Here is a 16,993-nt window from a genome sequence, read left to right as displayed (position 1 = left end):
ACACTTGTTTTAAAGCCCTGTCTACACATGCTCTCCATAACATACTCATTATTCCCTGTCAATTTTACTCATCCGGATTGCCCAACGCCCGTAGGCAATTTGGGGAATCCCTTGTCAGTCAATGACACACATCAATGACACACACACAATAAACACAAATACACGCTGCAATGACAGATCATTCATTCCCTTATACACAAATACCATGTGACTGACCTTTCATTCTCCATACAATACAGTATAAATTCATGCACACTCATGCACACTTCAATCCTACTTACCTGTGAACTCTAACACATCCAGTGCGTAGCTTAACTTAAAATACTCATTATTCTACCTTCCTTGGGCTAGTCCCTCCTGGTAGTCCTAAGATCGGGTCGCCCCCCGATTCCTAACCTTAAACGCAGTTCTCACGCCGGAGTAACTTAATACCTATTATCTATCACCCACATATGGGTCTACCTGCTTCCCACGCAGGAAGCTTACCTGAGGGATACCCCTCCTTATCCCGGGCGCCCTGTATAATCGATTCATTACCCACTGCTGCTCTGGTTTAAACTAAATTTGGTTCGGAATGCAAGCCAGGTGGTACAGCCGACAGAGGTCCACACGTCCAAAGCAAGGCGGGAGGCTTCAATTTCGAGGTGCAAAAATGCGTACCCACCAAATTAGATGCCGGCAGGCCTCCCTCCCGACCTGGAACGTGAGGATCCACCTCGTCTGCACACTTGGATGTATCCCACTTCTGACACCAAATTCTCGGTCGAAGACCTCAAGGGAAGGAAGAAGAAGAAGAATCAGAGCAAAAATGTTTAATAGAATCGATTATACACACACGTGTGGAGCGAGGCTCGAGAATGTACCGCCTAACACGCAGCGGACAATTCCTCAAGACACTCGCTAAAAAATAAGTGGAAAGGCATTTCATTTATAGCAAAATATTAGACAAGAATCTGCGCTAAAGACATAGCACTACTGGGCCATAAGGACAACACCTCCCATTGTCCCGTCCTATAGAAGGTCAAATTTAGACAACAAGATGTAAGCATAATGATAGGCTACGCTTTTTTTGGCTATCTATCTAAACATATCAGACCCGAGCGCAGGCCGAAGTAAATATTCTTATACACTAGGCTAAATGGTAGATGAAGATTGGATACGTCCTTGGTTTAGGAGACATACTAAACACTACGAAGATATACAATTAATTATTCCCTTTGTGAAGGAGGCGTTTGGATGGCATGTTTTTCCTGTACATGGGTCGCGAGCATTTTATCTACTGTTTGGCACATAATTCAAGGACTTGTTTATTGGGCTAAGGATCCACCCTGCACGTCGAGCCTCGAAACCACATTTTGTCCACTCACCTCTGCCTGCAGTTGAGTTCAAATCAGTTTTCAGAAGCACGATATATAATTTCAGATGTTATGATCAATTGAGTCATGGGGCTAAAACCCTAATGGCTGACATATATATATATATATATATATATATATATATATATATATATATATATATATATATATATATATATATATGTATATATATATATGTGTGTATATATATATATGTGTGTATATATATATATATGTGTGTATATATATATATATATGTGTGTATATATATATATATGTGTGTATATATATATATATATGTGTGTATATATATATATATGTGTGTATATATATATATATATATGTGTGTATATATATATATATATGTGTGTATATATATATGTGTGTATATATATATATATATATATATATATATATATATATATATATATATATATATATATATATATATATATATATATATATATATACACTAGCTTGGCTCGGCTCGCTGAGCTCGCCTCACCAAGCGTCGTTACTGAGGAACGGGCTTATTTTAGCTGAGGCTAATGACTGCACCTGAGTGGTTGTGTTGTCATGATTTACACCAATTATAATACAAACAATTACTTTGCACAAATGTATTTGTTGTTTGTGATATTACATTTTTAGAGGCAATTTAGGTTGAAGATTCAGGTTGAATCTTTTTTTTCAAGAAAGAACCCCTCAGCACATACATAGGGGAGGGGTAGGTGCAGACTGGAGGTTTGGGATGATTACACCTCACCACCACGTAATTCAAAACACCTCACCACAAAGTAATTAAAAACACCTCACAGCCATAAAACACGTAATAAAAACACCACCACCACGAAATAAAAAACACCACCACCACGAAATTAAAAACACCTCAGCCACGAAATTAAAAACACCTCACCACCACGAAATTCAAAACACCTCACCACCACGAAATTCAAAACACCTCACCACCACGAAATTAAAAACATCTCACCGCCACGAAATTAAAAACACCTCACAGGCACGAAATTAAAAACACCACCATGTCATTTAAAAACACCTCACCACCACGAAATTAAAAACACCTCACCGCCACGAAATTTAAAACACCTCACCATCACGAAATTTAAAACACCTCACAGCCATAAAACATGGAATAAAAACACCTCAGCCACGATATTAAAAACACCTCACAGCCACGTCATTTAAAAACACCTCACAGCCACGTCATTTAAAAACACCTCACCACCACGAAATGAAAAACACCACCACCACAAAATTGAAAACACCTCACAGCCATAAAACACGTAATAAAAACACCTCACAGCCACGATATTAAAAACATCTCACAGCCACGTCATTTAAAAACACCTCACCACCACGAAATTAAAAACACCTCACAGCCATAAAAACATCACCACCACGAAATTATAAACACCTCACCACCACGAAGTTGAAAACACCTCAGCCATAAAACACGTAATAAAAACACCTCACCACCACAAAATTAAAAACACCTCACCACCACGAAATTGAAAACACCTCACAGCCATAAAACACCTAATAAAAACGCCTCACCACCACGAAATTAAAAACGCCTCACCACCACGAAATTGAAAACACCTCACCACTGTAATGGAAATCAGTTCCACGACATTGTCCTGAAGGTAGGTTTAATGACAATTTGATCTCTGGCAACATCCTGTAAAAATACAATCATGCAATATATATCAGGATCATGGAATCATGGAGAAAGTTCAGTAATATCAATCAATGCAAGCAAGCCTAGATTATCTACGTATACGCACCATCCGAGTCTACATGGCATAGATTAAATGTCACAGGAGTGTCCCGGAGCAACGGTCGTCCGAGTTCTTTCGACACCTCTCGGTGGTTAGAGAGAGCATCACACCTGGGTTCAACTTAGATACATTTTCATTACAACCACCACGAAATTGAAAACACCTCACAGCCATAAAACACGTAATAAAAACACCTCACAGCCATAAAACATGTAATAAAAACACCTCACAGCCACGAAATTAAAAACACCTCAGCCACGAAATTAAAAACACCTCACAGCCACGTCATTTAAAACACCTCACAGCCACGAAATTGAAAACACCTCACAGCCATAACACACGTAATAAAAACACCTCACAGCCATAACACACGTAATAAAAACACCTCACAGCCACGTCATTTAAAACACCTCACAGCCACGAAATTGAAAGCACCTCACAGCCACGAAATTGAAAGCACCTCACAGCCACGAAATTGAAAACACCTCATGTTGTGGAAAACCAATCAGGTCCACACAACTTTAGTCCAACTTGTGGTTTAATTCCATTTAGATCATGACATCATCCTGTAATGCAGGAAATGCAATAAGTATACGATGTGGCATCACATGGGACCATTCATAACATTCAATGCAAGCAAGCTGGATATTCTATGCTGGCGTACCGTTAGCGAGTCTACCAGATGTAACGTGTCACAGGAGAAGTCTCGGAGCACCGTCCGCAGCAGCGGGTCTTGTAGTCACGCCCCTAGCGGTGTCAACAAGCAGCGAGCATCACCCCGGGTTCAGTACGAATACGATTTCACTACATTCTCCCCCCCGTCAGAATTATACGGCGGTGCGGCTAGAAGCGAGCGAGCGTCAGCACGAACAGGGTGCGGAACATCAGTCGACCCAACCGTATCGGGCCGGGCGGCGAATTTCTCTGCCAGCACGCCTCCGAAATTCCCCGGGTACGGCATCACGTATCCCTGTGTCCCCGGCGTCGGAGGCGCCATCAGGGTCGGGTGACGAAGGGGGTAACTCCAAGTCGTCGGGCCCAGGTAGACCCGGCGAGGGGAGAGTCGGTAGACTTTCGGCGATGGGAGCGTCAGGAGAGGCCATAGTCTCATAGATGGGTTCGGTCGGTCCGTCCGATTCCCTACTCAGGTCGGCGACCCCGCAAGGGGCAAGGTGACGGACGGAGACAGTAGTCTCACGGCCATCAGTCGTCATCACACGAGCATGCTCAGGATTAGCCTGGAGAATCTGCACTTTGTCCACTAGGGGGTCGTACTTGCTCGCGCGAACCGCCCGTTTAAGGTAGGCCGGCCCGGGCCCAGCGAGCCAACTGGGCAAAGACCATATACACCCCGTGCTCCTGGGGTGGTGGAAAAGTCGCTCGTGGGGAGTTTGGTTGGTTGCCGTACACAGGAGAGCCCTGATCGAGTTCAACGCCGCAGGTAGCGACCAAGCCCATTTATCGAGGCTCCGGCCGAGGGTCCGGAGGTTGAGCATGACGGCCCTCCAGATAATCCCGTTGAAGCGTTTGATCTGCCCATTAGCCTGGGGTCTGTACGGCGTGGTGTAACTAGAAGCAATGTTATTTTGGAGCAGATAGCCGCGCACCTCCTGAGACAAGAAGACCGCACCCCGGTCGGTATGGACATAGGCCGGGTACCCGAACATTGAGAACAAGTTCTGTAAGCATCGCATCACCGTGGCAGCAGTCATGTCCGCGCACGTATAAGCAAAGGGGAATCGCGAGTACTCATCGACGATAGTGAGCAGATAGCGAGAGCCGCTCGACACCGGCAATGGGCCCTTGAAATCCATCGCCAAGCGTTCCCACGGTCGCGTAGCCTTAACCAGAGTCCCCATGGGAGGGTTATAGAAACGCGGTTTGATTTCCGCGCAGATAGCGCAGTCGCGACAGATACGGCGGATATCGTCAATCGAGTATGGGAGATTGCCACGCCGCACAAAATGAGTGAAACGCGTTACGCCGGGATGGCCCGCAGTGGCATGCAGCACCCGTAGGCCCTCCAAAGAGGTGATACCCGCGCATGTAGCCGGTCGTGATAAGGCATCGGCGGCCCGGTTATCCTTCCCCGGGCGATATTTGATGGTGTAACAGAAGTCGGCGAGTTCGATACGCCAGCGAGTGATTTTCTCATTCTTAGTGCTCTGGGCGTGTAAGGTGTCGTACATGAACGCAACGCTTTGCTGGTCCGTGATGATTTGGAAGCACCGCCCGAGTAAGTACGGGCGCCATCGCCGAATAGACTCGACGATCGCATACGCTTCCTTTTCGACGGACGAGTGTCTCCGCTCAGCGGTGGTAAGAGTCCGTGAAAAGAAAGCCACGGGACGCCCCCCTTGGGAGAGGGTCGCCGCGATGGCCTGATCCGAGGCGTCACTTTCGAGGACGAAAGATCCGCTCTCGTCGATTGTCGCCACGGCGGCTCGGGCGATGTCGGCCTTAAGGCCTTCAAAGGCCGCCAATGCGGCCGGACTCAGTGGGAAGGTGTCGCAGGCCACGAGGGGGCGAAGTTTCGCGGAGAAATTTTGCACCCATTTGGAGTAATGGGCGAATAGCCCGAGGGCGCGCTTCAGGGACGCCCGATCACAGGGAGGGGCCATGTCGAGCAAAGGTCGCAGACGCTCCTTATCCGGAGCGACAGAGCCATGGGTCACGGTGTACCCCAGAAGATCTATCGTGCGTAGGGAGTATTGGCACTTATCCTCGTTCATAGTTAAGTGATACCTCTGCGCGACCTCAAGGAAGCGCTTCAGATTAGCATCATGGTGCCCTTGGTCATATCCACAAACCGTAAGATTATCGAGGTAGACGAAAACATCGGTTAAGTGCTCCCGCGCAATGAGGTCATCCATGGCCCTCTGGAAACAAGAACCCCGTTCGTTACCCCAAAAGGCAATCGCGTAAATTGGTACAACCGCTGCCCCGACTCAAAAGCGGTATAGATACGATCCGCCCTAGAGATAGGGATCTGGTGGTACGCACTACGGAGATCGAGAGTGCTATAGACCGAATACTGGGACACCTGTTGCACCAGCGCGTCCATCCCCGGAAGGGGGTAGGCATCCAGCTGTGTAAAGCGGAACCGCGACCGCGCGATTCAATGAGCCGCGAACCGCGTGCCGTTTTCCTGCACACTTTCGCGTAATGTCCCTTTTGCGAGCACAAATGGCATATAGCGTCTCGTGCCGGACACACGGGCCGGGCATGGCGTGGCCCCCCACAGAAAAAGCATGCGGCCCCGCGTAAGGCCTTGGGTCTGGCCGTAGCGGCAGCCGTCAGGACTGGGTCTTCCTCCGGAGCATCCCGGAGTTCCGCGAGCAGGTCCGCGTCCTCGGCAGTAGCACTCTCCGGCCGGGCGTGTAGTGTAGTGCCCGCCAAGAGGCGCGTGCGATCATAGGTGTTCGATTGCATCCGCGCTTTGGTGTATACTTTCCCTTGCTCGAGTGGCGTAGCGAAGGTCAGGTCGGTCTTCTCTAGGAGCTTGAGCCTTAGTTCCTGGGAGGAGACCCCTGCAATAAAGGCATCTAAAAGAAGATCATCCTGAGACTGCGCGGGAGTCCGTGGCTCCTTGATGCTGTCCAGCAAGAGCTGCCGGAGCTCCTGGGCGTAGTGGTCCATCGCCTCGTTGGGTTGCTGACGTCGCGTTAGCAGCAAATATCGTGCATACACCGGGCTTTTTTCCTTTATGTACAGCCGTTTGAGCTCCGCGATCGAGAGGTCATACGTCGCGAATTGAGCGATGGAATTGTACACCTTGTAGTCGATTTTTGAATGAAGCGTTGCTAGCTTCGCGGCAGCCGTCGGCGCGGTCTCAGGCTCCTCGAAATGATTCTCCAATGTTCTGAGCCAGTGCTTCAGTTAAAAGCCACCATCCGGGGCTTGCGGGTCGGCGCAGAATACGGCAACCGCCAGCGTCTTGTTGCCAGCCATGTCGGTAGATATAAATGGAATTAAGTGTTGTGGAAAACCAATCAGGTCCACACAACTTTAGTCCAACTTGTGGTTTAATTCCATTTATATCATGACATCATCCTGTAATGCAGGAAATGCAATAAGTATACGATGTGGCATCACATGGGACCATTCATAACATTCAATGCAAGCAAGCTGGATATTCTATGCTGGCGTACCGTTAGCGAGTCTACCAGATGTAATGTGTCACAGGAGAAGTCTCGGAGCACCGTCCGCAGCAGCGGGTCTTATAGTCACGCCCCTAGCGGTGTCAATGAGCAGCGAGCATCACCCCGGGTTCAGTACGAATACGATTTCACTACACCTCACAGCCACGAAATTAAAAAACCTCACAGCCACGAAATTGAAAACACCTCACAGCCATAACACACGTAATAAAAACACCTCACAGCCATAACACACGTAATAAAAACACCTCACAACCACGTCATTTAAAACACCTCACAGCCACGAAATTGAAAACACCTCACAGCCATAACACACGTAATAAAAACACCTCACAGCCATAACACACGTAATAAAAACACCTCACAGCCACGTCATTTAAAACACCTCACAGCCACGAAATTGGAAGCACCTTACAGCCACGAAATTGAAAGCACCTCACAGCCACGAAATTGAAAGCACCTCACAGCCACGAAATTAAAAACACCTCACAGCCACGTAATAAAAACACCTCACAGCCACGAAATTGAAAACACCTCACAGCCACGTAATAAAAACACCTCACAGCCACGAAATTGAAAACACCTCACAGCCACGAAATTGAAAACGCCTCACAGCCACGAAATTGAAAACACCTCACAGCCACGAAATTGAAAACACCTCACAGCCACGAAATTGAAAACACCTCACAGCCACGAAATTGAAAACACCTCACAGCCACGAAATTGAAAACACCTCACAGCCACGAAATTGAAAACACCTCACAGCCACGAAATTGAAAACACCTCACAGCCACGAAATTGAAAACACCTCACAGCCACGAAATTGAAAACACCTCACAGCCACGAAATTGAAAACACCTCACAGCCACGAAATTGAAAACACCTCACAGCCACGAAATTGAAAACACCTCACATCCACGTTATTTAAAACACCTCACAGCCACGAAATTAAAAACACCTCACAGCCACGAAATTAAAAACACCTCACAGCCACGAAATTAAAAACACCTCACAGCCACGAAATTAAAAACACCTCACAGCCACGAAATTAAAAACACCTCACAGCCACGAAATTAAAAACACCTCACAGCCACGAAATTAAAAACACCTCACAGCCATGAAATTAAAAACACCTCACAGCCACGAAATTAAAAACACCTCACAGCCACGAAATTAAAAACACCTCACAGCCACGAAATTAAAAACACCTCACAGCCACGAAATTAAAAACACCTCACAGCCACGAAATTAAAAACACCTCACAGCCACGAAATTAAAAACACCTCACAGCCACGAAATTAAAAACACCTCACAGCCACGAAATTAAAAACACCTCACAGCCACGAAATTAAAAACACCTCACAGCCACGAAATTAAAAACACCTCACAGCCACGAAATTAAAAACACCTCACAGCCACGAAATTAAAAACACCTCACAGCCATGAAATTAAAAACACCTCACAGCCACGAAATTAAAAACACCTCACAGCCACGAAATTAAAAACACCTCACAGCCACGAAATTAAAAACACCTCACAGCCACGAAATTAAAAACACCTCACCACCACGTAATTCAAAACACCTCACCACCACGTGATTTTAAAAACACCTCACCACGACGTGATTCAAAACCACCACAACGTTATTATAAACACTTCACAACCACGGAAACAAAAGTTTGAGGGAGTTGTTAAGTGAGAACACAGACACCGCCCAGATGTGTAGATATATAGATGAATGACTGTACCCGAGTTGCCGTTTTGTCATGGTTTAAACCAATCATAATTCAAACAATTATTTTGCACAAATGTATTTGTAATATACGTGATATCACATTTTATAAACAATTGAGGTTGAAAACTTAAGTTGAAAAAAAAAATTTCCCCCCCCAAAATTCCAAAATAAAAAATACAAAAAATTCGAAAAAAAAACAAACAAAAAAAACCTTAGGGCATACCGACGGGAGAGATATGTGCATACCAGAAGTTTGGTATGATTTCACAAAAGTTTGAGAAAGTAGTTAAGTGACGAGACAACACAACACAAGACAGCACAACATAACACAGGACAACACCACCACTTGCTGGTTGCTGCTCTACGTTCATGGGTGGGAGGCCATGCAGAAACTGAATGCTAAAGCATGAAACCAATAAATTCCACATTCCTGTAGCACCTTCAGTCGAACATCAAGCATGGACAGCAGGTTCGTGAAGGACTTCCACTAAAAACCTTACCTTTTTGAATGGTTCTATACCCTTACCACGGATGTCACGCTTAGAAAGTAGAAACCGTCACGGCATTTCGTCGTTCACTTGAACTCGATATCTCCTTTTTCATTCCAAACAACATAACTCAAATCACAAATTAAATAGCATTAATATAAAAATAAACTTTTACCAACATTCGTGACATAAACAAATATTTAAATCCAGATGTGAAGTAGTTCGTACGGTTGGGTGAATACAATTAAGAATTCAAAATCGTAATTGTATTCACTTAATTCCAAACGTCATTCCAATTATAAATTTATACAACAACAAACAACAGGCATTTTAAGGCCATTTTCCCTCCGAGAGTGGGGGTTAGCCTTGCGGTCCCCATGACTATCGACTCCATTTTGCCCTATTTTCTGCATCTCCCCTTGTTAACCCCCTTGCCCGCATTTCTTCTTCCACCATCTTTGGCCAAGTCTTTCTTGGTCTTCCCCGTCTACTTCCTTCTACATTCATTTCCATCACTCTTCTCAACCAGTCACTTTCATCCTTCCTCAACACATGACCAAACCATCTCGACCTGTTTCTCTTCACAGCATCAATATTTCCCATCATCCCATCATCTATTCCCATCATCTTTTGCAATTCATCATTTGTCTTCCTCTCTCTCAACGATACTCCGCACATCCACCGAACCATTCGCATTTCCACCCTTTCCAGCCTTCGTTGCTGCTCTACGTTCATTACCCATATCTCGCTCCCATAAATCATAACACTTCACACACATGCAGCATACACCTTTCCCTTCAGCTTCAACGACACTCCCCTCCTCGTCAGCATGCCACTCAGTTCCCGAAACGTCTTCCAAATATAAATTTATACTTTAACAAAATAGTTTTAAATGTTTTTAATGTATTGGGATATTATCAAACCAGTTCATTGCCGTCATCTGTCCACTTCCGGATTCGCGGCAGGTTCGTATGGAGTTAATTTCAAAATCATAATTTTTCTGAGGAATTTTAGAAACCTCCTACCTACCTCACAACATCCACTGGGACCCCAAAACGTTCCACAGGAGGTTTGGCGGGGCTCACCCCAAAACTGAGGGATTAGTTTGGAGACAGACACTCCTGTTTTATAATGTATATATATATATATATATATATATATATATATATATATACACATACACACACACACACACACACACACACATACAGTCACGTGAAAAAGTAAGTACACCCCATGTAAAGTTTTGACTTTTTCAACATATTTCAACATACAGCTATTTGATCTTCATTTCAACAATATTGATAGATGAAGGTGATATAATATAACAAATATCACAAAACATTTACATTTTGTAGTCCATTGTATAATTTAAATAAACATAAATGCAAATTTCGCATTTGGAAAAAGTAAGTACACCCTTGGCTCTAATAGGTGGTATTGCCCCCTTTGGCAGAAACAACCTCAAGTAGGCGTTTCTTATAACTGTCTACCAGTCTCTGACATCGACTGGGAGAAATTTTTGCCCACTCCTCCATGCAGAATTCTTTCAGCTCTGCGATGTTTGACGGGTTTCTTGCATGCACAGCTCGTTTCAAATCCCCCCACAACATCTCGATGAGATTTAGATCCGGGCTTTGACTTGGCCATTCCAGAACCCTCCATTTCTTTCTATTCAGCCATTCCTTGGTGGATTTACTGGTATGTTTAGGGTCATTGTCATGTTGCAAGGTCCACCTTCGGTTGAGCTTCAACTTTCCGACAGATGGCCTCACATTATCCTCAAGCACCCTCTGGTACAATGAAGAATTCATAGTGGATTCTATGATGGTGAGCTGCCCAGGCCCTGATGCAGCAAAGCTGTCCCAACATAATATTTCCACCACCATGCTTTACAGTTGGTATCTGGTTCTTGTGGTCAAATGCTGTCTTTGGTTTTCGCCAAACATGTCTTCTGGTACCGCGACCAAATAGCGCACCTTTGACTCATCTGTCCAGAGCACATTGTTCCAGAAGTGCTGGTCTTTGCCTCGGTATTCATTGGCAAACTTTAGTCTTGCCCTGATGTTCTTTCTGGACAGCAAAGGTTTCCTCCTGGCACACCTCCCATGTAGATCAAATTTGTGCAGCCTCTTTCTAATGGTAGACTCGTGCACTTTGACATCAACAGTGGCAAGAGCTACCTGTAGGTCCCGTGATGACATTCTGGGGTTTTTAGAGACTTCTTTCAGCATCTTGCGGTCTGCTCTTGGGCTGAACTTGCTGGGGCGGCCTGGCCTGAACAAGTTGTCAGTTGTTCGGAAGATCAACTACGAGTGGAGAAGATTCCAATCAGTCGAATGATTGATTTCAAATTGTTTTGAGATCTTTTTAAATCCCTTCCCAGACACGTAGGCATCTATAACCTTCTTTCTGAAGGCCTCAGAGACCTCTTTTGATCGAGGCATGGTGACGCTGCACACTTCAACAACAAAGAGCAAACCAAACTAAATGTCTGAGATTTAAATAAGACAGGTTCCTCCAAGGTCCTCTCCAACGATGTTCTAATCATTTGCACCTGAGCTGGTGCACCTGATTCTAATTTTAGGTATTTGAAGTCGTGATAAATGGAGGGGTGTACTTACTTTTTCCACATGCGAAATTTGCATTTATGTTTATTTAAATTATACAATGGACTACAAAATGTAAATGTTTCATGATATTTGTTATATTATATCACCTTTATCTATCAATATTGTTGAAATTAAGATCAAATAGCTGCATGTTGAAATATGTTGAAAAAGTCAAAACTTTACATGGGGTGTACTTACTTTTTCACGTGACTGTATATTTGTTTTTGGGCAAATCTTGTATTTCAGTACATTATTCAGTCTTTGCATCTCAGTACTGCCTATCTCAACAAAACAAACCACATACTTTCCATGCAAAACTGCTGGGAAATGATTCTATATCAATCGGTGACAATTATTTGGCAAATAAAATCATTAAAATATAATTACCCTAAAATGTATGCATTATTGGAACTGTTGTGTATAATACGTCATGAAAGTGATTGCTTTACTAAAGGTATGAAGGAAGATTGCAACAAGTGAGCTTGATTTTCCACCTTAGATGTTTGCTGTCAAGGTTTGACAGTGTTCCTGGATGGTGTTTTTTTTTTTTGTTGTTGTTTTTTGTCCATTTGTGTGTATAATTGTACAACTATTCAAATCCTTGTGAAAAAAATATATTGTACACACTAGTGAAGAACATGTCCCTATTGAAGGGTAAATTCCCACAGAACTGGGGTGGTTTGTATGACTTGTTATACCCCTCTTGCATACATATTTACATCGAGATAATTGGGTGCTCTTTCACCCTAAACCCATGGGACCATGAATTTTTATTATTATTGTTTTTTTACTGCATAAAACCTTCCCGAATACAACCACCAGTTTTCATCTTTCCCTAATCTTGGTGTGTACCCCGGTTTAGAATAGGTACACCGTATCCCTGCGCATCGTAAGAGGCGACTAAGGGTTGGCGCCAGGAAGGGCATCCGGCCATAAAAAAAACATTGCGTCAAACAGGGAACCATGATTGTCATGGGGCCCGCAAGGCTAACCCCCGCTCTAGCGGGGAAAATGGCCTAAAAACGATCATTCATTCATTCATTCATTCCCTAATGGTTCAGAAGTGCATAGAAGACAGACAGAGAGACCTCATTTAATACAATACTTGTGAGTGAGCAGGTAATGCTTGTTTGTATATTGGACAAGGTGTATTGTCGACTTCTATTTGTGTAAGTCACTGTATTGTCGACTCTTTCTAATGTTGTGCTTCTAATGTTGTGCTTCTAATGTTGTGCTTTCTAATGTTGTGTTATGTTATTGTTGTGCTTCCCTTTGTTGGACATTGAACTCTACCTCATGAGGCGGTGTTTGTACTGCAGCTCAAAACAGACGGTTCCTTGTGAACGTGATCCAAGTCGTTGGGTTAAGGCAGACATCAGAATTTCCTTCCCAGCAACCATTTTGTTCCTGAAAATTATGCCTTTGATTTGCACCAGTTTATGATTGAGAGTGTTTGCTGCTGAACCGAGTGACCCCGTTTCAACTAAATACGTCTCCTGTGGTATTGAATGCTTTCCTGTTTTGTGCATAAATGGTGCCAAAATGTTTTGCTTTCGTAAAAAGTATTTTTCCTCCCAAAGGATAAAAATTGGCAGCCAGTGTTAGTCACTGTTTAGACCTGGCCTATTAAGTTAGCAGATTATCTTCGAAAGTGAGTTTGTGTCAAATACATGTCAAAGTTTGACCCCACATACTGCATTCGAGCCATATCTCTCCCTTAACCTTTATCCGCATGCTCCTATGTCAGTGCAATTGATGGATGGCCCCTGATGTGTTTTCAAGTCCATTGGATGCACCTTGCAATTGTATGAGGATGGTAGATATCTCAGAGGTGTATTAGCAATTTAAATTCTCCTTTCTTGTTTTGCTTGGACCAATGCTAATTTTGGATAACAAAATTTTTGGAATACTTATTGTGGCTTTGACCAATTAAAATGGACGATGCAATGCATTTCCATATATGTATGAATGTTTTGTTTATTCTCCTTCACAACCTGGCTTTTTCTATAAACTTTGCTGCCTGGGGGTTTGTTTTTTCAGGAGCTGCTACAAGGGGTAGACTTCACACGCTTCAAGCCGTTGAATCTCAAGTTATTGGAGACTGTGGACAAGATGCTGTCGAAAGACATCGCCGAATTCATGAAACTTGTGCGTGAGGAGGAAACTCACATGTCTGAGAATGGTGTTCGTGGTGGTGCTTTTGAGAGTACACGTGATGGCCCTTTCAAGCTGGGCTATGGCGAGGGAGCTTCAGAAGGGTTGGATGACGAAGAGTGGGTGGTTGCACGTGATAAACCCAAATATGATGAAATCTTCTACAAGCTTTCACCTGTCGATGGGAAAATCTCTGGTGCAAATGCCAAGGCCGAGATGCTCAAGTCAAAATTGCCAAATACGACCCTCGGAAGGATCTGGAAGCTCGCAGATGTGGATCATGATGGCATGCTGGACGACGAAGAGTTTGCTCTTGCTCATCATCTCATTCGAGTCAAGCAGGAAGGCTACGAACTTCCCACTGCTCTTCCGAAGCACCTCGTGCCACCGTCAAAAAGAGCCATTATTTAGTGGTGGCAAGAAGTGGAAGTTGCAACTTTGGATGCATTGGGTGGTTGAGTTAAGTTGACAAGAACCAGCAAAATTGCAAAGTATTTGCTTTATCTGATGGCTGTTTTGCGTTTTTGTTTTTGCGGAGGCCTTGATTTTCAGCAACAAAATTGTAAAATTATTTTAAGACACTTTTTTTCTTTGTGGATAAACTGTTTTGCTTTCTTGCACTATTCTACTGGTGGTTTCTCCCACATCATTTGGATGCCGATCATCTGGGACTCAGTTGTGCGAAAAGATTCGGCATTTGGTGATTTTGGACGGTCATTCACTGCTTTGGGCTGAGTGAGTTCGTCAGTCGCAAGTTCGTTCCCCCCTACACCCACCGTCCCCTCTCCTCGCAATCAATAGACAGACACGAGATGCCGCAGCACTTCACCCGTGCTTTGGTTTGAGAAAATCAGTCTGCTTTACCCTGTCGATCTAGGCAAGGCCTGTGTAGTGTGAATGTACCGTTTACCTTCACGATGAAGTCTTAAACTCGAGCCCAAAGCAGTGAGCTGTGCTATCTTAGCACCTGTACTTCGTTAATATCCAGAATATTTGGCCATGCTGAGTTTTAACCATTATTTAGACTTGGCCTATTAAGTTAGCAGATTATCTTCGAAAGTGGGCTTTTAACTATCTACCGCAAGTGTTCCTCCGAATCCTGCTCATACTATATTACAAGGAACTGGGATTTGAATCACAAAGAAGTCATTCCAAAACGTGTAAAGTAAACGTATGGTAGATCTTTCACTGAAGTGAGAATTTTATTATCATCGCTATGGTGGGTGCTCTTTATCCTGCAATGGTTCAAGGGGATTTATTTATCATGCATACACATGCTGACATCACGATGACAACACCGTCTCATCTTGGGGGTCCTAATCCTTCATGGTGTGAGTCAGAATGCACAGAATTTGAACAAAGTTGATAAACGTTTGCAGCAGAGTCTTGGGTTGTTTTATGAGCTGTGGACTCTCTATCTGAGAAGGTGCTATTGGTTACCCTTTCATTGCTAACATAACTGATTTCGGAATGCTTCATCAATATTGCGTAGGCTTCCTGGATACCACCATCCGACCATCGTATGAGGTGTTATTGCCATCAACCGTCTAGACTGTTGGTTCCTTTGCGATCTTGTATAACAATATTATTGCATCGACAATATACTCCAATATTTTATCCTCTCCACTTTCTCTGCGGGACCCTGCTCTTAACATGTTTTTTTGGATAAACTATTAAAGGGGAGAAGGAACAAAAATAAATTCACTTGAACACCAGAGATGAAATGCGATGGAATTTGTGCATTTTTGTTGTTTAGCTTTGCCATTCCATCTTTCACTTGAAGATGTTCTCCGCCACCTCGAAGCACTGTGAACTGTTGGGTTATTTGTCACCAAGACTGAGTTTGTCCTTTTGAATGTGTACAAACCTTGTCCAATAAAACCATTGTTTAGCTTTGCCTCGATCGACTTGTTTTTGGCACTTGTATCCTTTGTGGGTTAAACTTTCAAAATTCTCCAAACCTGTATTTATATGGCTAAATTGTGCATTTATTAGTAGTATCCTGCAGTTTACTGACATTTTCATATCGGATGATGATATCGAGATGATGTTCCTGTAATAATACTTCGGCATCCAATAAGACCAAAGTTTTAGGATAAACGAGTTCAAAATTTGATTTCAGATTAAGCTGGTGAAGGGAGATTGGGAGGTGATTAAGCATGGTGGCGGGAGGCTAGTGACAGACAGGGGTATGGTATTGAATGTGTGGGAAGGATATTTCAAAGAGCTGTTGAACCAGGAAGGTAGCAACGGTGAGCTGCAGCTACCTAGTTGTGTGGAGCTGGTGGATATTATGGAAGAGGAAGTGTGGACGGCATTGAAGAGGGTAAAAAGGGAAGGGTGCCAGGCGTTGTGTGTACAGAGATGATGATTGTAGCGGGAGAAGTCTGAGTCAGGTGCACTAAGAGGTGGAATGTACAGTGAATTCAGAAAGTATTCAGACCCCTTCACTTTTTCACATTTTGTTATGTTGCAGCCTTATACTGAAATCGTTTAAATTCATTTTTCCCTCATCAATCTACACTCAATACCCCATAATGACAAAGAGAAAACAGGATTTTAGAAAGTTTTGCAAATTTATTAAAAAGAAAAAAACTAAAATATCACATTTACATAAGTATTCATACCCTTTGCTATGACACTTGAAATTTAGCTCAGGTGCCTCCCATTTCTCTTGATCATCTTTGAGA

General features: G+C 43.7%; 1 protein-coding gene across 1 annotated transcript in view; it reads left to right on the top strand.

Moving 5' to 3' along the window:
• Positions 1-16,206, top strand: part of LOC137432155 (EH domain-containing protein 3) — a 119,306-nt gene extending 103,100 nt beyond the window's left edge. The window contains exon 7 of the mRNA XM_068123868.2: positions 14,190-16,206. Within this exon, the coding sequence (XP_067979969.1) occupies positions 14,190-14,714 (525 nt within the window). The 3' untranslated portion in view covers positions 14,715-16,206. The remainder of the gene's footprint in view (positions 1-14,189) is intronic.
• Positions 16,207-16,993: the final 787 nt, after the last annotated feature.

The sequence above is a fragment of the Myxine glutinosa genome, chromosome 1 (assembly GCF_964187855.1).
Source record: "Myxine glutinosa chromosome 1, kmMyxGlut1.1, whole genome shotgun sequence".
NCBI lineage: Eukaryota > Metazoa > Chordata > Myxini > Myxiniformes > Myxinidae > Myxine > Myxine glutinosa.
The sequence above is the reverse complement of the archived record's forward strand: the minus strand, read 5'-3'. Positions and strand labels throughout refer to the sequence as shown.